At 31.7% G+C, this 22,187-nt stretch overlaps 3 protein-coding genes across 5 annotated transcripts; 2 read left to right on the top strand and 1 right to left on the bottom strand.

Moving 5' to 3' along the window:
* Window positions 1-628: 628 nt before the first annotated feature.
* LOC130662541 (tetratricopeptide repeat protein 16-like) lies at window positions 629-20,278 on the top strand. 3 transcript variants are annotated; one of them, XM_057461435.1, is made up of 12 exons: window positions 629-1,193; window positions 1,332-1,667; window positions 2,335-2,464; window positions 2,552-2,665; window positions 10,558-10,658; window positions 11,274-11,432; window positions 11,552-11,640; window positions 11,842-12,086; window positions 12,417-12,612; window positions 12,726-12,847; window positions 13,938-14,088; window positions 20,152-20,278. In XM_057461435.1, the coding sequence occupies exons 1-11, from the start codon at window positions 880-882 to the stop codon at window positions 14,082-14,084; spliced, it is 1,953 nt and encodes a 650-aa protein (XP_057317418.1). In that variant the 5' UTR covers window positions 629-879; the 3' UTR covers window positions 14,085-14,088; window positions 20,152-20,278. The 3 variants fall into 3 exon arrangements, with proteins under 3 accessions (XP_057317418.1, XP_057317417.1, XP_057317416.1); XM_057461434.1 differs by lacking the exon at window positions 20,152-20,278 and adding an exon at window positions 14,789-19,294; XM_057461433.1 differs by lacking the exon at window positions 20,152-20,278 and adding an exon at window positions 18,689-19,294 and having other exon boundaries at window positions 633-1,193.
* On the bottom strand, window positions 16,313-17,110 carry LOC130662544 (uncharacterized). Its single transcript, XM_057461437.1, has 2 exons — window positions 16,638-17,110; window positions 16,313-16,453 (listed from the first exon to the last, which is right to left on the bottom strand). Exons 1-2 carry the CDS (start codon window positions 17,108-17,110, stop codon window positions 16,354-16,356), a joined length of 573 nt encoding a protein of 190 aa, XP_057317420.1. The 3' UTR covers window positions 16,313-16,353.
* Window positions 20,176-22,114, top strand: LOC130662542 (uncharacterized). Its single transcript, XM_057461436.1, has 2 exons — window positions 20,176-21,266; window positions 21,547-22,114. The coding sequence occupies exons 1-2, from the start codon at window positions 20,176-20,178 to the stop codon at window positions 21,812-21,814; spliced, it is 1,359 nt and encodes a 452-aa protein (XP_057317419.1). The 3' UTR covers window positions 21,815-22,114.
* Window positions 22,115-22,187: the final 73 nt, after the last annotated feature.

The raw sequence follows: 22,187 nt of genomic DNA, 5'->3' as shown, positions 1-22,187 counted from the left end.
AACATTTTTTTGGTTTTGGTTGTCATGCTGGTCCAAAAAAATAAATCTAATGTAGGTAATACATTTTTTTGTTATGTTCTATTGTTTTCACTCCATTTTTGGTCTTTTGTTGGGAAAATGAAAAGTCATGCATTTTAAAAAATGACAAAATCATTAAAAAATGAATTTTTTTTGTCAAATTATATTTATCTTCTGAAGGGCTATAAGCGTACAAATTGTGTTCCAAAAACAGTCCACCCCCTGGAACCGAGAAGTGCCCTAATAGATGGTTAAAAAAATTTTTTACTTATACAAATGTGCATAAATATATTGGTATTGAGCAATGTCTTTTAATAATAATAATAATAATAATAATAGTAATAGTAATAATAATAATAATATTATTTAAAGTGACTAGCCCAGAAAATCACAAAAACCTATAGTTAGTGGATTGTTTCCACCAGGGGCCACTAAAACAAAAAGAAACAACAAATTATAAACCTTAGACTGCCTCAGCTCAATCAAACATAGTAACATTTATAACCTGTGAAAATTGAAGAGAAAAAGAATAAAAAACAAACTTGTACATCTTTAACCATGTATTAATGTTATGAAAAATACAAGGGCATCCTGATCAGCCATATTTTTTAACAGAAGTTAGTGTAGATAAAATACGAATAGTAAAAACAAGCACCAATCCTTGTAATTTAAATAAAAAATCGAAAAATTGTTAAAATTTTTCCAATAAGGCCAAACTACCATACTAAAATTCTCAGTTGCTGTTAAAAGGTAAATAAAAAGATTTCCTACCAACATTTTCAGTCACTGTAACAATACATAGATAGGGAATCTGTTCTGTGTTTGTAAATTTACTTTTTTTAGAATGTATAAAATTACATAATGCAAAGAGACTTGAGTAAAGTTGATACTGGATATAAAAAGCAAGACTATGAAACTCTTGAACTTACAGAAAACAAAGGTAGGAAGACATCCTCCACAACCTTGGAAAAATCTCAAGAACATTTTGTAGCAGCCTCCAGATTTATTGACTTCTTTAAAGAAAGCACCAACAATGGGGAAGCTGGTGCAGCCAATGAAATTGCAAAACGCAGACAAACTATTGCAAACAAATTTTGTTTATCGCCAAAGATTGAGTATAATGCAGACTCTTTTAAATTGTATCAGGAAATTATCAGTAATAAAGCAAAGTCCATGTAGGTTTGAAAATTTTTTTAGTTTAGATGTTGCAAACATTTTTCAGTATGTTTTTTTCTCTTCATTTCAGGAGATGTAATGAAACACCAATATAATATCTTCATAAAAAGTGTTAATTTATTTTATTCATTTGACAGGTATAAATCTGCTTTGGAATCATATGAAACAGGATCCTATGAATCATGCTTTCCATACCTGCAAAAGGCATTGGTGATGGAACCAAACAATGTAAAATACTATGTGTTACGTGGTGATGCCTTTTTGCAACTGTGTGATTATAAATCAGCTATATTAAACTACAAAAGAGTATGCATCCTTGAACCAGAGAGTGAAGAGTACTTTACAAAACTTGCATCTATCTACTTCTTGCAAGGCCAGTGTTGCTACGATGAAGAAATGTACTTGGATGCATTAGAAAGCTTTACAAGAGCTGCAGATATGAAACCTGAAAATAAAGATTATCATGCGAAGAGGTATATTTAATTAAAAATTCAAAACAAGTCTTTTGAGAGTCTAGAGTTTTTATTGCAAATCAAACAAATTTCTAAACAGAAGGAAAAAGATGTCATAACAGTCATTCGCATGCCATTAATTTCATTTTTTTAAGTGGTTAAGCTCTTTATATTTTTTAAGTTAGAGAACCGAGCATCTGAACTAGTTACTCTGATTCCTTGTCTCTGATAGCCATAGTTATTAAGCAAAAATAAGAAAGTTGATATTAAGAGAGGGAAATTTTTGCCAATGTTGGGCGAATTGCCAAAAACATATCAAAATCAAGCGTTTGGATAAAAAGACTAGGAAAAAAATGAAAACAAGGCTATAAGAAAATACGTTATAAATAGCGTTTTAACAATCTTATGCGACAAGAAAGGCTTGTCAGAAGTAAGCAATAATGTAAATATCTATCACCTAGTGCAAGTGAAAATTTTGCTGATTTGCTGTGTTTTGGTTTAAAATCCCACAAGTGTTGCTGAATCAAATTTAATCAATGGAAAAAATACCTTGGCATTTGCCTCGGCAATTGCCAATTGTCAAAGTGAGTTGTGAGGGCTGCAATTCAGCTGTTCTCTTAATGCATAGTCCAGGCAATAAAGTTTTGTAGTGATATAAGCTTGCATGTTATAAATCTTTGTATTTTAGGATATCGTGCCTTGCTTCGTTAAAACGTCATCAAGAATGTCTTGCTTTAATCAATGAAAGACTGGAGGTTGAATCTAATAATCCAGATTTGTTTATATTAAGAGCACGGCTCCACCTTTTTTCTGGTGATGTAAGTTCCAGCAAAAGCAATTGTATACATTGTGGAAACCATGCATTGGAGCAATATGTAGTTATGACTTTTTTATTATTTTTTCAGTCAACACTGTCTTACTTTGACGTAAAAGAAGCACTTTCCGTGGACCCTCAAAACAAGGAAGCAGGTTCCATGCATCAGAACCTTGAGGAAAATGCAGAACTCTGTAAAGAAAAAGTATGTAGATCCTTTTAATAGCTTCTGGTAAATGCAGTGCTACATGATTTATAACATTGCATTATTTTTTTTCAAGTTTTTAAATTTTCAGTTAGTATTCCTTTCAACTTACATAAAGTTATACAATTCTAAAAAAGAATATACCGTATTTTCTGGTATATAACCCGCACATCGTATAACCCGAAGCTCAGCTTTTTTAGTGAGTTATAAACTAGATGCTATCAGATAGCCCGCACCTTCATATAACCCACATAAAATTTCAATCGATGTGTTTTACTTACCTGCACCTTTGCATAACCCGCATCGTGTTAAGACAAAAATTTAGCGTATTTTTACTTACCCTAATCATTTTATAAAAATGTGCGTGTGTTCTGTTTTTTTCATGCCGGAGACAAGTGGGGGATGCTTAAACTCGTGAACACCAAACACGAGAACCGAGTGTCTGAACTAGCAACTCTCTCAGTCTCAACTTCCTTGTCTCCGATTGCCGAAATAATAATGAATTAAAATTAATTTGATTTGTCGATCTTCTGCTAATGCAGAAGATCAACAAATAAACAAAAAACAAACAAAAAAACCATTCTATCATGTTATAAACCTAAAATAAAATCTCTGTTTTTTATGTATATTTAAGTTTTTTTGGCATGAAAATAAACAACATAATAATTATCACGGATTGTCTGTAACAGCGATGTACGGAGGTTCTTTTCTAATGTTTATAGAATTTTGTTATCTATTTATATCTAAGCAGTCACAGTGTGCATGATAAAATGAATGGGGGCAATGAAGAGGAGATAGTTGCGTGTGTCTTATTAATTGTATTTTACATTTATTTTTGATATTTTTAGTGGACCCCTGTTGCTCGAAGGTAGCGAAGATAAAAAAGAAAATTTTTATCTATACTTTAATTTTAATATTTTTCAATATTTTTAACAGGAAGTCCTGGGCACTAGGTTGTGAAATACCTGTCAGTTTAACCTAAAAATGATACTTGCTATATTGCTCTATTACCAGAAGCAAATCATTTCAATGTGCTCAATGTGATTGCAAAGATATAAATGATTAGCATTACACTCAACACAAAAGAAAAATGATCTCCAGAATTGTGTTTCAGAGAGAGAGCTCGTAATAATATAGCACTGGCAAGCAATAGAAAGTTAAGCAATTTCACTGTGTGAAAAAAATTAAATCACGTAGTTGAAGTAAGATTACGTAGATATATGATCGCGCATGGAGTATATTAATGTACTCATTTTATCCCGTTGGTACTATTTTCTTCATTAAATGTATAAACTTTAAATTTCACAATAAATGACGGAAAATATAAAACTTATCACATAACCCGCACCAACGGCGGAAGTCGTAAAAATCAACTTATAACCCACGGGTTATATACCGGAAAATACGCTAGTGGAATATGATTTTTTCACACACATACAAGTGGTTATTATCCGTTTTCAATAATGTAGTTGAAGCTCACAATTTATATGAACTGAATTTTTTTCCTTTAGCTTTTGTGGATAAATGCTTCATACATTCCCTTATAAGACAGCTATGCAAATTACCAATAGCAAATAATTACGATTGAGAGCTTAGAGATGTTGAAAATACAAGTGGTTATTATCCGTTTTCAATAATGTAGTTGAAGCTCACAATTTATATGAACTGAATTTTTTTCCTCTAGCTTTTATGGATAAATGCTTCATACATTCCCTTATAAGACAGCTATGCAAATTACCAATAGCAAATAATTACGATTGAGAGCTTAGAGATGTTGAAAATACATTGCCAATTATGTCGGCAAATGCTGAGTGTCAAAACAAATTACAAAGTCAAAAATTACAATAGAATCAGAGATTAAAAGAGTTAGGGGACGATTTAATAAGCAAACTCTAAACACTGAAGGCTTTGTGGCACATATTACTTAGACTGAATTGAAAATAATGTTCTCTCACAAGCCTATTTAATTGGTCTGTTTTTGCTTGTGGCTGCACTTTAATAAATTAAATGTTGTTAATAAAATTCAAGTACCGTATTTTCCGGTATATAACATCCACATCGTATAACCAGCAGCTCAGCTTTTTTAGGGAGTTACAAATCAGATGCTATCAGATAGCCCGCACCTTCGTATAACCCGCATAAAATTTCAATCATTGAGTTTTACGTACATGCACCTTTGTATAACCCGCATCGTGTTAATAAAAAAATTCAGAGTATTTTGTGGTTGCTTTTTTAGTTTGTTTTTAAGTTCTGTGTCATTATTTTTGTTCATGCCGGAGACAAGTGGGGGACGTTTAAACTTGTGAAACCCAAACACAAGAACTGAGTCTCTGAACTAGCGACTCTCTCAGCGTTAACTTCCTTGTCTCCGATTGCCGAAATAATAATAAACAACATAATAAATGTCACAGATTGTCTGTAACAGGGATGTATGGAACATTTTTTCTAATTTTTATATAATTTTGTTATCCATTTATATCTCGGCAATCACAGTTTGTATGATAAAATAATTTGCAACAATGGGGAGGAGATAGTTGCATGTGTTCTATTAATTGAATTTTTAATTTATTTTTTATCATTTTAATAGTCACCAGTTGCTTGCAAGTAGCGAAGATAAAAAAAGTAAAATATCATTTATGCATTTAATTTTAACATTTTTCAATATTTTTAACAGGAATTAATAATGAAGTCTTGGCCACTAGGTTGTGAAATACATGTCAATAACACCTAAAAATGATGTTTTGTGCGCGTACGGCACACAAGAAAGCAGACGCAACTATGCGAACACATGGGGGCGGTAGAATAAAATACGGTACATCGGTTGGTCTAGTACAGTATGATGATGACGTTTCATAGCTTAAATACGAAACAGAAAAAATACAAAGATACAAAAAGATAAACACAACATAAATAAATACAAATATAGCCTGTGTCGATAGACATACTATTACACGTACAAAATAAAACATGAAAACTAACTATTGCGTCGTTTACTGCGCTTGCTTCCTTTTTGCTGCTTGAAGAAACTCTTTACGTTAAGATTTCAATCAAGAACTACGATATTTTCGATTCTCACTTTTACCACACGCTTGTCCTATTCGTACGGAGATTAGAAGCCATGTGAAAAGTGCGCGAAAAAACTATAAAAACCCAATTAAAATTAATGTGACGTGACAGGTCTCCATCTCCGAGACGGATCTTTATCGTTTATGTTTAAAACAAATGATACCTGCTATACTGCTCTATTACCAAATGCAAGTCATGTCAATGTGCTTAATGTGATTGCAAAGATATAAATAGATTAGATTTCCATTCAACACAAAAGAAAAAATGATCTTCAGAATTGTGTTTTAGAGAGAGCTCATAATAGGACCACTGGCAAGCAATATAAATAATACTAGTTTATAGTGGCAACTTCTTGTCGCCCCTTGGTTACTGTTATATGACAGTTGCTCTTTCAAAGCTAATACAAATGCACCCCTCGTTTTCCAAAGTGATACTTAGCCCCAACACCAACCTTGATCACAGGGCTGGTTTTCTCTTTTTATATTGGGAAACCCTGGAGTCGAGGTTGCACCAACACATGAAGTGCACAATAAAAGGATATGCAGTGGGTTTAATCTGATAACGTGTGCATATGCTACCCACGCAAGCTTCTATGCCAGGTTCAAATCTGCAAGTTACATTAGATTTCCATTCAACACAAAAGAAAAAAAGATCTTCAGAATTGTGTTTTAGAGAGAGCTCATAATAGGACCACTGGCAAGCAATATAAATAATACTAGTTTATAGTGGCAACTTCTTGTCGCCCCTTGGTTACTGTTATATGACAGTTGCTCTTTCAAAGCTAATACAAATGCACCCCTCGTTTTCCAAAGTGATACTTAGCCCCAACACCAACCTTGATCACAGGGCTGGTTTTCTCTTTTTATATTGGGAAACCCTGGAGTCGAGGTTGCACCAACACATGAAGTGCACAATAAAAGGATATGCAGTGGGTTTAATCTGATAACGTGTGCATATGCTTACCCACGCAAGCTTCTATGCCAGGTTCAAATCTGCAAGTTACATTCACATTCGATTCTAGTATGTCTTTTTAAGAGCAGCAAACAGTCAATAATAATAAGAATCCGGAAAGTATCAAACAAAATATTTCCACTAAGTTTTTTTAAGAACTAGTCGTTAGCCTGTGGAAAAATCCACGGGTTCAGCAGTCCTTTTTATACTGCATTGCGTGCGTCTCATTACTTGTGCAGCTAAGCTACCAGTTTGCGTGACGGACAGACGTATACGGGTATTATAATATAGATTATTTTGCACAGTTTTATTATATTCAGTGAAATATGGCTGAATTTCTTGTTACATTCTACCTGGCTATAAATTGGATCATACTTCTGCTATTTAAGTTTGTAAAGCAATTAAAATAATATTTAATAAATATTTATTAAAAAAGGAATTAAAAAATCCCAATCAAAAAATAATATTTTAGGATAAATAACATTTTGTAAAAGGCTTACATAGTATATATCATACAACATAAAAAATCAGGCAAACGGTTGCCATAATGGCGGACCTACAACTTTAACATTTTAAAATCAAATCTATAGGTTGGAAAATTTAAAGGCATTATCTATAAAGTCTGCTAAAAAAACTACTAAATCTGCAAAAACAAAATCTGTATGCATCAGTTCATGTTAACGGTGGCAATTTTTTTACTTCAAGCCAAAAATCCTTGTGGTTTACTGGTCGTGATGCACCAGAAGGAATTTTCCTTTAATCATTTACAAGTCCTTTATTTTTCCAGTTAGGAGCTCCATCAAATTTGTTCTTTTTTGGCCCTAAAAAAAGATAATTGGTCACATAAGCAATCCAAAAATAAAGTTATAGTATACGGAATAATCAGTCAGATGCCAGTAAAACAGACAAAAATCATTTGTCAATAACTACTATAATAGGTCTATTCAAAAAATGCTTACGTACTATAAATCCTCAACCTTATACTCCCTTGTATGCTTTGCTTTCGACCCACCCCTTTCCCGAGTGTACACATCACCCCTCCCCAAAAATCGACTTAATAATTATTAAATTATGAAATGTTACTTGAAAAGTGGACAATGTAAGGTGTTAAAGTTGAAATAAGCAACACATTTTTTGCAGACAAGATGCATAAAAACACTGCATTAATTTTCTAAAGCTGGGATATGTAAGCCCTTTGCAGATCCCCTTCCCCTTGTACACTTTGATATGCTTTTATAACACTGCATTAATTTTCTAAAGCTGGGATATGTAAGCCCTTTGAAGATCCCCTTCCCCTTGTACACTTTGATATGCTTTTATAACACTGCATTAATTTTCTAAAGCTGGGATATGTAAGCCCTTTGAAGATCCCCTTCCCCTTGTACACTTTGATATGCTTTTAGACTACTTCTCCGCCTTTCTTTTTCTTTAAGCATGCCAGCTACATTATTTTTTGTGAATGACCCCATAAACCTTTGTTGTTTTAAAGCTAAATTCACTATGAAAAATTAACTGGCACAATTGGACGTTAGTTGTCATGATGGGTGGGTGCATGGTTTCCCAAAAAAATCTTGGTTATCATATAAAAGCTGCAAGGTAGATACCCACTATTTAAAGAGCAAAAATCTCCAAGCATCATATAAAAGCTGCAAACACGGATACACACTTTTAGAAGAACGAAAATTTCCAAGTGTACTCGGTGTGTGAGTGCATATCTGGGTTGCAGTTTTTATTCTATAAATTCTGTGTGTACATTTTCTAAAGTTTAACTCACATTTTTCCAAATGTCCAATTGACATGCAATTGGACATTTGGAAAAATGTGAGTCCTCTCTCTTTCCAAAATCCAAACTTCCACATTTTTTGGCACAGCTGAAATTGAGGTTAACTACTTTACAGGACTTTACAGAACTTCACAAAAAGAAAAACAATTAAAATACTGGATAGTTTGCAGCCACTTACATACATAGACATGTAGCTAGCTACCTCCAGTGTGTGCCTAGGCTTTGGAAATTGTTCTATAACTAGCTATCAACATTACCAACAAAACATTTTTCACAGCTAGCTATGTAATGCAAGAATGTATAAAGTTGTCATCAGTAAAAGATTCTTCCACATCACTGTCATTATGGCATCAGTGTCAGTTACACAGTGATACTCACTCAAACCTTTCTATGTTTGCTACCATGACAGTTTGATATCACAAGTGTAGGTTCACAATTAATTATTCTGAAGTTTTATTTGTTTATTTTAAAGTTAGTGCTACCTCTAAGCTGTACTACTTAAGGTGTTTGTTTACACGAAATCAAGTAGCAGAGCACGAAACACAAGATTTCGCTCAGCAAAAAATTCTTTTTTATTCATGCCCGGCAAACTACAAGCAATAAAGCAATTTTACTGTGAAAAAAAAATTAAATCACGTAGGTGAAGTAAGGTTACTACGTATAGGATCGCGCATGCAGTTATATTAATCTTTTGTGTATTATACTTTCTTGATGCAATGTCTGCTTTGTTTCATTCTGCATAATTTTATAATATTTTTATTACTACAAATAAATGAAAAACAATGCACAAAAGATTCTGCTGAAAAAAGGAAACATATAACCCGTGGGTTATATACCGGAAAATACAGTAGCTAGTTCAGAGATACATAAAATTGCGTTTTTTTTTGTAATTTAAGTTTATATTATTTAATTTTTTAATTAATCACGTTTTTCTAAAATAGTTTAATTGAGATTACAGCAGAAAAAAGATGCATACATTTTTTGCTTGAATGCAAATAAATTTTTATGAGCTTGTGAGCAATAAACTTGATTAATTTACATATGTGATTCAGCGCTAGCAGGTGTGAATTTTCATGACCAGGCCTGTGATAACGGGTAGATGTGCAATAGTTTTTAAGTGTGTCATTGCAGATTTTGTTGTTTTTTACTTTTATTTTTTTTGGCATAACGTAATTTTTTATTTTATGTTAGCAGTGCTTCTATTACCTAGTGAAAAACAACAGTCTATTTTATAATGAAGCAAAAAAATGAGCAAACCATACGCATTATCACTATCTGTTCTAAAGGAATGAGTTTCTTTTGCAAAAATTGTGTTTGTTCATTAAATGTGCATCTACCTAATTAAGTTGCATTATGCTTCATGAATTGAGTGAAAATTTTAAAATAATACTAAATAATAAATAATACTTATGTCAAAGGTGTATCTGGAGTCTATTATATATTGACACTTTTTTTGTCTCCTCTCCCATATACAATAGGCTACCATTTTTCCTCTCTGAAAAACATGAAGTTTACATTCCCTTTCAACCAGCAGTTACCCTGTGAAAAAATCTATGGGAATTTGCCCAGTGCTACTTGGCACTACCATATTTGGCATACAGACAGCAAGCATAATATAAATACATTAACAAAAGGAGCAATGCATGCTCAAAAAATGCTAATAGTGTATTGCAAAGATCAAATGGCCATTTGTACACATATTACACATTATAAACAATTACAACTTTCCAGTATTAACCAATACAGAGCTGTAACAATCAACTGAAAGCACATAAGAAATTGATTTGTTTTACAAAAAGTACACTCAAAGATGTACACAAACTTATTACCTGACCCTCTCCCTCCCCCTTAGGGCAAACATACTTTAAATTTCCCAACTTTTTGTCTTATTTGTATTCGTTGCCATTCTTTAAACTTTGCTAAACTATTCAGAATAAAATCAAAATGATTTTATTTTATTTACAGCTAAAATAATTTTTTTTTTATTCTTTTAATAATTTTTAAATATCAATGCATGATAAACGATTCCGTAAATTATTTTTTTTTATTATGGAATATTTTAGCGAATAGTTTACATGTTTTTTTATACTAGGCTATAAAATTTGATATGTGTGGCAAGCCTAAAGAAGCAATCATGAAGATATCACATGCCATTAATATAAATCCTTCCGTTACAGAATATCTTGTGCTCAGGTATTTAAAGTTTGATTAAAAGTCTGATTAAAAGGCTATGATAAACTGTGGTATCATTTTCAAACTGCAGGGACGCCCTGAATACTTCTTTTTAAAGCAACTAAGGGTTGAAGTTTAGGTTTGGGTTAAACGTAGCAATTGCTGATCACCTTGCTAAGCTGAAATTTAAAATGTTCAGCAACCAAGCCTTCACCCTAAATAATAGAATATGCAACCTAAAAAACAGTTTTCTAAAAGCACGAAAAACTCAAAAGAACTGTTTTGTGAATCACCTCGAAAAAATGTTACTTTCAATGTACAAAGTACCCACAAAAAGCAAAATAACGTTCTTAATATAAGATAGGTATTAACAGCCTACTAAGTTTTAAATTTACAACTATTATTTTGAGGAAAGTATTCATAATTGACACAAACTCTAAAAAAAACCCATAAATGTAAATGCTCTTTGGGACTTATTGAAAGCCGGTCAAGTTGGTTTTCTTTATCATTTTGCTGTTAATTAAAGACAGTGTCATTTTTTGTGTAGTGTGTATCCATAATAAATTTAGGGCAAAATGACAGCTTTTGCTTAAAACAAATTACTGTTACTTCTAATAATAATTTCTTTATTATTAGAGCTGGTATGCATCGCCGGAATCTTGACTTTAGTGCAGCGGTAGACGACTTGTTGTTAGCAATGGAAAAATTAAACCATGACCCTGATGTGGAACTTTATGTTGCATCTCAAAAGCAGTTATTACTGACATTTAATGATTTTGCTGTGGATTGTTTCAAGTAAGTTTAATGTCTGTGTATTTTGTGTATTTAAAAATATCTTAAAATTTCTCAGGAACAAATCCATTTTTTTTAAAGTGATTTAGAGATTTTATTTAGATGAAATTGTATTTTTTTAGTAAGGGGTTTTATGAAGAGGCTGTTGCTTTGTTAAAAAAAGCAATTAAAGGTGAAAAACAAGACAAAGCTTTATATTCCAACAGAGGGGGTAAATATTATGATTTTCAAGATTATATACACCATGAATCTACCTTTCAGATTACTTTAATTTAGCTAATGTATTTGCCCGAATTGTTTATTGTAGAGAATCATTTTAATTTCACACATGTTGCCCGTCATATGTATTTTCTGCATCACAATATTTTGTGTTGTCAACAGTGAATATTATAATATAAATTTTCTTTATTAGATTGCTTCTATAAGCTTGGGAATATACATTTTGCCCTATTGGATTACCAACAAGCACAAGAATTAGCTCCAAATGACAAGAGTATAAATTTACGTTTATCAGTTGTATACAACGATTTGGGAATTATGGAGTATAAAGATCGGAAATATGACCGTGCAGAAGAGTATTTTTCACTAGCAATATCATTAAATATAACTGTATCAGCTTTTTATTTATCACGTGCTAGATCAAGATATATGCAAGAAGTAGGTGCTATCTGTGTTCAGACTTTTTTTCGTTGTTGCTTTTGAAATTTATTTTTTGGAAGGAACCATCAAAAGAGTCAGTGTCCTTAGAAAAAAATTGATTCTTTCTCCCTTTGTTAGGAGCATGATTTTTCCAATGCCTTCATTTGTGATTTCTTATTTGTGGTGTAACAACACATGTCAACAAAATGCTGTTTGCGACATGTGTGACATTTCTGCTTGCTGTGTCTGTTTCCAATTTAACTTACGTTTACTGGCATTATGTAGAATATGTAAATCTAATTTCAGTTTGGCGCTTATCATAAAAATGACATGCCTTTCCTTTTTTAGAAAATAGATGAGGCAAAAATAGATGTAATATCTGCATTATATTTCGATGCATCAAATAAAGAAGCATTTTCTATGTTTGCAAGATTATTTCCTGCTCAAACAATTGAAGAAGCAATCAAAAGTGATTTTGGGATGCTTATTATCGAAGCCCTGATATTAGTCATTCAAGAAAACAGTAAAGATGAGAAAGAAACAGGTATCTAGCTAGTATATCTCTTTTTCAAACATCTGCTTATTTGTTCTGGTTCTTATTTTAGATTCATTTCATTATTAAATGTGTTTTGTTTTATTTAATTATGTAATCTTTAGACCATATCAATAAGGTAAAACCTTTGCCTGGTATCTCTGAGCCACCAAAAGAAGCAGTTGTTTTGAAAAAATGTATGGAAGACAAACAGTTCAACTTCAGCATTATCAAGGGGAAGAAAAAGGTATAAATGTTTTAGAATACTATTACACTTTTTTCATATAAATTGACTAAAATTTTTTTTATTATTTGTTAAGATATTTATGTAAATTTTATAATATTTCCGAACATATAAAATGTATAATAAAAAAATTAACTTTTTGTAAAAATAAAAGCTTTTACATTGTCCGGCATAATAACATCTTAAGCTGCGTAAGTTATTTAACCGGAACACGTTAAAAGTAAGCTACACCTGCTTATCTAACATCTCAACCATAATTTCAACGCACAACAAGAATGTTCTTTCAGATAGCGTGACTCATAACAACACCGCAACCTGCAACTGCAGACAAAGAGATGCATGCCCTCTAGACAGGAAATGTCAGGATAGGCATGCAATTTATCTATGCAACGTGTCCACAATTAGCAACGAAGAAGATGCAAACTACATAGGCTTGACGGAAAATACATTTAAGTCCCGTTACAACCAACATGCACACACATTTAGATACGAAAACAAGGCAAACTCTACAGAACTGTCTAAACACGTGTGGCATTTGAAGAAAGAAGGTATAGAACCGATATTTTCTTGGCGAATAATCGACCATGCCTCTCCTTATAAAAATGGTGGAAACACATGCAACCTTTTTCTTACGGAGAAGTACCATATCATCACATCTAATTTAAAACTATTGAATAAATGGAATGGAACTGGTTTCTACTTGTTGTCATGTAAACAAGTATTTCTTGAAAAACATTAAAACGATCCCACCGGACTTGACTTAATTACAGTGTATTTTATTTTTTTGTATAAGGCATTGATATAGTTTTTTAAGTTAGTGTACGTCTGATGATCGCTCAGCGTGAAACTCAGAGTTATGTACATATTATTATTTTTATCTTGTAAATAAACGAATGAATGTTAGCTCTGTACTTTCGTATTGAGCACTCTTTCCGTAGATTTCCTTTTCAAGATAATGTAAATCTTATAAAAATTATAGGGTTATTTTGACCTAAAAATCTCAATTATCAGAGCAAAAAAAACATAAAACATATAACCTCATAGGCTATGGTTAGTTCTCCTTTAATTAAATTAAGAACTCTCTTATTTTTAGGTTAATGAGCTTGTGGAATCTGTTATCCGTTCAAGGCAAGATCTTTCAAGTCGTGGTCCAAAAATAACTTCCCCACCTAATCATTCTAAAAAGTCTCATCAAAAAAAGATAAATATAAAGGCATCAAGTTCATATAGCCATTTATAGTAGTGTGAGTAAATTTACAAAGTAAACAATATGAAAAGGTGCTCATGTTTTAACCCTGCATTTGTACACATGATTTGTTGATTTAAACATTTTCTATTGGTAGAATTGCTAAACTTAGAAGATTATAATTTTTATCTCAAGCAGTAATAAAATCATACACCAGCGTTGTCAAATTATTTTCATCTAATACACATCTTTATGTATCACACATGAGTGGTCTTTACAACCTGATATATGATGTCCAATGGAGACTTAATATAAATCTTTAACAAAATAGTCTTTGAACCATTGTTACCTACATCCCACAGTAAAATGTTTGTTATGTCAGGCAGGCTGGACAAATGCCATGGTTCCAACAAATGCATCTTTTCATGTACCATTTTTAGTGAAGCTGCTTTTGTGATCTCCTCCCATTCTCTCGTTGTAAAATTCGTGTTTTAAGTAATGGTTTCCATGTTATTGTTGCTCATACGTCATCTCCTCTCTGATGAAGTACCACAAGTAAGCAAAATACTCTCTATCAGAGAGTTTAATGCAAAAGTTACAGTACTTACGTAGTCAAATAGGGTCGTTTTGTAACTCAGTGCATTGTTTGTATGTCAACACTGTTTTCCAAACATTTAAATGCTCTTCTATGAAATGATTTGACTTTTTTAAAGAACAACATTATTGAAGAAAATTTGTATAATTTCTTTGATTTTTAGAACCAGGGATTTTAGTTTGAGGACACCCACAAATCACACTATTATCAAACTATATCATTTATTTTAACAAAATGCGAACAACTAGTGAGGAGTATGTTTCGTGTTTTTTATTGTTGTTTTTGTTGGTCACAAGAGGAGACGGGTGTAGTGTAATACTTACCTGACTTACGTAAAGACAGTTGGCCACACATTATGGTTTCTGGTATTAGTGTAGGAATGAGCATGTGTTGTAATTTCATTTTTATTTGGTTTAATTTGATTGTATGTGTATAATGTTTTCGATGACCTATTCAGAAGAAGGAGGTGTAAAGAAGTGGCTGTGTGTTGACATGCATGTTTTAAGTTGTTTGTGCAGTCATTTGCAGGGTAAATGGTGGGAATGATGTTATATGTGATCTTGAGAATCTATTTGCGAAAGAGATTCAATGTGTTGGAATACACACTATAATTCTCCAGAACAATGAACATTGCTCTGATTTTATAATCAATCCGACGAGTCCCAGTTGCTTTTGTTGGTTTTGGTATTTCATCATCCCAAGCACATCTTCTAAGCTCTTAAATGTGCTTTGATAAATACTGGTACAGCTTGTATAATTCACTCAATGGTTCATCAATTTTGATAAAAGCAGTGTTTTTGAAGGCGTCCTTGATTGCCAATTCAAGACAGTGGTTTAAGCAATGATTTACCTGGAGCCATGGCGAATTTTCTTTGATAAGAACTCCCAATCCACCGTGAAAGCCAGTGTTCAGGTGGCTCAATTACAGTGTACTTTAACACTATCTTTTTATTTTACAGTGTCCCTGGGCTGATCCATATCACCTGAAATCCCTTCATATTTTTGATTTTTAAAGGGAAACTAAGGTCAAAATTTTTTTTTTTCATAAAATGTTTATTATACTATTTAAAAAAGATACCTTAAATTTTTTTTCAAAAAAAATGTATTTTTATGAGGATTTTAGAGTAAAAAGGTTATTATTTACATCTCCGTTAGAGTACATAAAAAAACTCTACAATGGAGAGCAATGACGTATGATCCGCGAGTGAGTAAGTGAAACCATACTATAAGGTTCGCCTGATTTGATGTATGAAGACATAAAAGATGAATTTTACTTCTTAAACATTTTGTCTTTACTACTCAAAATGCCAAGTTGCCTGGCATATGGATGTTCGCAAACCACTGGGAGAATAACTGCTAAAAAAAGTTTTTTCATGATCCCAAAGCCAGTGAATACAACTGAAAAACTTCGCGCAGCACAATGGTTGCATAATATTGGTACTGGATTTAATGTAGAAACATTTCCATTTGGGAAAAATAAAGTTGTATGTGAAGACCACTTCCATCCTGACTGCATTAAAGATGATTTAAAAGGACGTCTAACGGGGATACCATCGAAACGGAAAGAGCTACTTTGTGGAGCAGTTCCAACTATTTTTAAACACAAAACTTACGAATTTATTAACATGGATGGCACTACCGTATTAAATTACAGATTTTACAAATCTACAAAAGCTTTGAATCCTGTATATTTTCCATCTTTTTCTGGGAAACTTTCACGAATTTTTTTCACAACGCATGCCGGTATAACAACTCTACATCCTTTTCCCAGTGTTTCATAGTAATGCACCCAAGCCGTATATTGTCTGTATGCTGAAAGCGTAGTTGTCTAAAAAGAATATATGTTTTGTTGTTGTGGAACCTAGGCCTTACAAAATGTTGTATATATATTTTTAAATATTCTTTGACTCACATTCAGTAAACGAACTTTTATGTAGATAAAGAACGCATTTTTTTTTTGCATATGAAGTAATATTTTATATTTGTTTTGAAAGGTAGAATAATAAGCTTACTTGTTTTGAAAAGATTTTATATCCTTGAAATTATTTTGATATCTGCGATGTCTAATGCTTGCTGTCTCTAATACGGTGCGATTTAAACAAAGAATATTAAAATCTTTATGCAAGGTAATACATGTATTCTCTTCCAGCTTTTCTCCCAGTAAAGTTGTAAACTCCAAACAACACTTGCATTCTTTAACAGTCATTAACTCGTGTATATCACATTTTTTACACTTACACCAATGTAAGTTTTCTAACCTGCTTGAGTCTAAATCCTCATCTTCGTCGTCGTCTGAAATATCATTTGCAGTTTTTGATGAACAAATGTTTTTCAACTGACTTTCAGTATATTCAGGTTCGTTATCATAAAACCCTTTGCAAATACTTTCATCTGTTTCAGAACTATATACTTCGCTATGTTCACTAGCACAACTACTTTCTTCGCTGCTATCCATGACTAAGTGATTTTGAGTCTCGCAGCTCATACGTCATAATTCTGTATGGTTCACGAGGAACCGTGAATGGAGTACACGGTTAATTTCAGAAAACCTTAGAACTTTAATGGGCTAAAACAGCCTAAATAATGAAAATTAAGAGTTAATTTTTTTTCAATAGTTTATTTAGATGTTATACAACGTTCTTAATTTTTTTTTAACAACATTTTTTTTTGACCTTAGTTTCCCTTTAATTCCCATCTTTTACACACTTTACAACGTATGTGACATCGTTGCCAGTTAAAACAAATTCAAATTTACAATTGAACTCCTTCTCACACTTAGGAACTGTTTTGAGACTGGCTTTATTGTCCTTGTTAATTTTTGTCAACTTCGCAATAGTTAGAAAGAATCAACAACAAAAGAACCATAGAAACACGTCAGTTCTATGGGAAAATCATTCTTTGTAACATATAATTTATTATTTGATCAAACGACATGCTCGAAACCAGTGAGATGAGACGAAGTTATGCAATAAAACTTTGAATCATTCAAAAAAACTGTTGTGAGAATCAAAACAATATTTATGATATAGACTCAGGTAAAAATATGAAAAACTTATAATTTTAGGATCACGATTGTTTATTTAATGAGCATTTTGAGATCGCTAGTCTGTAAAACCAATCACGATTCGCGAATCGCGAATCGTGATTAGCGATCTCTTAATTCGTTAGTTGGTGCCATTACAACTTCTTCAGATAAATCTGTAGAGATTCATGAATTCATTTCAGTTACTTAAAAGCTAAATTGGATGTCATCAATTGGCAAACACCTTTTTTATATAAGTTAAAAAAAAGAAGTAGCTCAACTTTAGAACTGGGAGAAAACATTTAGTCCATGTTTGCATGAGTAGTCTGATTGATGTAAATCATAACTCTTTTAAAATGTAGATGTAATTTCTGAATACTGTAAATAAACAACAATTTTAAGCAATTTAATTTTACATTTTTGACATTAGATAATTACCTGCTAAACAAATAGCATAGTATTGCTGTTTTGAGCTTTGAATCATTGTGCTTAATTTCTTTCAAATCTGAATGGAATTCTCTAACATTCTTATCCTTTCTGAGGTATAATTCATGTGCAAGTTATGTAATGTCTGTTTGTTTATGTTATGTCTGGCTGTACTGTTTAATTTGATACTTCATAGACGATTACCCCTGAGCCATTGGAACAACCATTGGAAGAGAGAAATCTCTCTTCCAATGTATTTTTCTGTTTGCAGCATGGCAAAATTTGCATTCATTATCATTTTTATCTTTTACTGTAAACCAAACATAAAAAATCTGTTTTCACAACACATTGGTCTAAAATTCATGTGCAGTATTCTTGTGTGTGTCTATTCTAATCTTGTACACAACCAGCAACTCTAAATACAAACTTTCTTTTGTTTATGCAATAAATTTATTACGCACCAGAGAGAAGTATGTATAGCATTAAAAAAAACATTGCAAGGTTGTCATTGATGTGATACAGGTAGATGTGTATTGAATGAATTTTTTTTTCAATTACAAAAATGATTTAAAAAACAGTTATTCATGTTGACCATTTCAATTTTTCTGTTTTTAGTACTTCAAAGTTGGCTTGTACATCTTATGTAGTAAAATGTAAACAGTGTTGGTGTACAAGTCTACTACTTTAATATCCTGGAAAACAGTTGTATGTGTAATGAAACCAGACAATGGAATATAAATTTAAATTTACCAACGCATGGATTTGCTAAATTAACTGATGATTTTTTTATATACCATATACCAAAAGACCCTGTGGGCATAACTCACCATTTGTCCTTAATTTTTGATTTTACAGGAGAGGAATAAAAATTACGATTATTTAATGTAGTATATAAAATCGTCTGCATATTTATTACATTGTTTCTAAGAAACAGATTTCTTGTCTATAGAGGAGATGTTCCCACGCCCATTTTTAACTCTATAATGCTTTTCAACGAGTGTTCTGTTGTTACGAATGATCCTCTTTACTTTAAGTGTTGCTGATAGTACCACTGGTCTGTAAAATTACATTTCTAAATATATGAATATAATATATTTTAAATGTAAGTATGTTAATATTTATCAAGTTATGTTAGTATTACCTGGTTAAGAGAAATTTTTGTAAAAATATGATTATATTTTTTCTATATATGTATGCAAAGATATTCCTAAAAGAATTCTATTGTTCGTTATTTTTGCACCTCTAATTATGAACGTAATGTTTGAAACTACATACAAGTTTTTAATTTCTTTTTATTTTTATAACTTAAGTGTTAAGAGTTGTTAATCTTTCAAAATTAAGTGCCATTCAGACAAACAAAATATAATATTGTATAATTATTTTCATCTTTTACTACTTTAAGTTATTTATTATGCATGTAGTTTATATTCGGGTAGCAGCAATTCTTTTTCCAAAACATAAGCTGGGTGTAAAAAGATTTTGTAAACATGGTGGCAACACGTCCCTCATAAATAACCTCAAAAACCCTCTTAAAATACCCTAAAAAAATTTGATTTAAAATATTTAATTCTTATAAAATTTCTTTCAAACAGCTGTTTTTATGTTTTATGTGACAAAAAATTGAGCCTTGTGTTTATCTTGCAACATGACTGATGAATTATATTGATGAATTATATTGATGAATTATATTGATGAATTATATGCAATTTGAATTAAGCAGCCTAATTGACATTTAAAAAAGGAAAGGTTTGATTATTATTAAATTTCAGTTCCTCTTAAAATTTTAGCAAAATTACATTTGTTTAGTGTTTCTAAAAATATGACCCAAATAACTCCTAAATTTTCCTAAAATCTTTAAACTTGTCAAGTTTTAAATCTGTGGTCAACCTGACTGAGGTGTCTAAGAAGTATGCTATATAATTTGTTTCGCTTCCAGCATGACAAGCCTTGATATACCTATAAGAAGTATTTATGCTTGTTATAAATGTGTTGTAAAAACAATTTATATGGTTATAAAATCATACGGTGCTTTAACGAAGTAAAAAATAACATACAAGCGAATAACTTTTTTTTTACAGATTTGAATTACCCTGCTTCGTAAAATGAGTCAAAAAAGATATTTGTGTAGGTTAGAAAGAAAAATTGCTCCACCTGCAATCTGCAATGTTGTTGTACCAACACTACTGTCTACAAAGTCATCAATCAACACTGACTTGCTGAAAAAGGCTGTGTATCACTTTATTACTGTCCAGCCTAATTTCAATGCTGGCGTAAAAAAAATTGATGATGGAAACTGGAAGTTTGTTCCATTGGAAAAGATCGAAGATGTTTTTGAAGTTTTACCAGATGAATATAATTGGAAAGATATTTGTTTGAGATATTCTAGTTCACTTCTTCGTGAACCGTTGAAGTGTGAATTTTATTCTGCATTAAAAGTTTTTTTTATCAAGCAATCAAATGTATCAGCTTACTTAATTCCTGTTTACATGCATTATGCTGCAGATGGTACTAATGGGATGACTATAGTTCATGATATTTTGAAAGCGTACAAGCAACTGTGTGAAGGTGAAGAACTCGATACCACACCTTTTTCACCCCCACCATCTGTTGATGACATGGCTTTATCAGGATTGACTGATACACATGAGAAGTTGAAAGAAAATTATGAGACTTACACAAGAGGTGTTTACAAGTCTTTAAATTGTTCCCTACCATTTGAAGAAATCAATGTGACTGAAGCTTTGTATTACACAAGTACTAATAATGTGTATGCAAATTTCCTGAAAGCATGTCGTTATTACAAAGTTTCTGTAGGAGCAGCGCTTACTGCTTCCATGTTTTTCGGGTTTGGTGGCAACATATTTGGAGCTAAAGCCGTCTCTGCTGAACAGCTGAATGTGAGTGTTAACATACCTATTAATCTTAGGGATAGAGTATCCAATAATACTGCTAGTAATTGCTGTAATCTATCAGTGACACAATTTCTACTTTGCTGCTCTATTAAAAAAGTTACAACATTTTGGGAGTTGGCTAGACAAATCAGAGAGACTTTGTTGGAAAAAATGAGTGACAATCATAAGTTTCATTTGTTTGATTTTGCATGTAATGAGAATGTTTGTAATTCAGAAGAAAAGAAAACTGCAATGGAGAAGTTTGGAGTGTCACAACAATTTTGTGTGTCTAACATGAGAAGGTAAGATGTTGTTTCATAAAGCATGTTTTTAATTTTTTTTTCTTGCATTCTTGCATTCAGTATTTGAGATTGAATTAATTTGTTTCATTGTCATGGAATGTTTGTTAAATAAAACAAGAAGTTAAAATACACTGGTTATAATATTCCATACAATTCTAAGTTGTAGATGCCATTATCTAGTGTGTGAATAAAAGTTGAATTTAGGACTTAAATTTTAGCACCAACTTATAGAATCTGAACATAGTTTGCTTCTTATTTCACTATATTTTTTTATCTTTAGATTTCCAGGTTGTATTGATTTTGGAGAGTTTGCTATTGAGTCCATTCACTGCGTTGGAGGGTTATGGATAAAAAATTGGGATGTTATGGAATTAATGATTTATTCCACAAATAAGTTCAACCTTTCTATGATTCATCGACAAGGTGTGGAGAACACCAAGAGGGCTGAACATGTGTTTAAGTATGTGAAGTATATTGTAGAATACGCTGGTGGTTGGCAGAAAGATGAAACATTAGAAAACTGTATGAGATATGTAAAGGATTTATGATAAGTTAGTGTTGTTTTTATTTTTGTATAGTATTAATTTTAACGATGTATCATTTTAAAGATAATTGATGGATAAAGAAGATTTTGACCTTAAATATTACAAATATATTATACTTATCCACTTACTATAATTATCCACTGATTATTCCTAGTGGTTTATTAGGAAGGATTTTATGTATTTTTCTGTTTATAAATAAGAGGTTGTGCTAGAAGTAACTTGATATCAAACTATACAAGATTTATCAAATATTAGGAATTCATGTATTTTTATGAGAACGAATGAATCAAGAAAATGAGAAAAGAGTCTCTTTCTATATTTTCCGATAGCCATATGCAAGAAAAAGGTTGTTCACAGATGATAAAAAATCTGATCT

This window comes from Hydractinia symbiolongicarpus, chromosome 10, assembly GCF_029227915.1.
Source record: "Hydractinia symbiolongicarpus strain clone_291-10 chromosome 10, HSymV2.1, whole genome shotgun sequence".
Classification (NCBI taxonomy): domain Eukaryota; kingdom Metazoa; phylum Cnidaria; class Hydrozoa; order Anthoathecata; family Hydractiniidae; genus Hydractinia; species Hydractinia symbiolongicarpus.
Note: the sequence above shows the minus strand (reverse complement) of the source record. Positions and strands in the feature narration are given on the sequence as shown.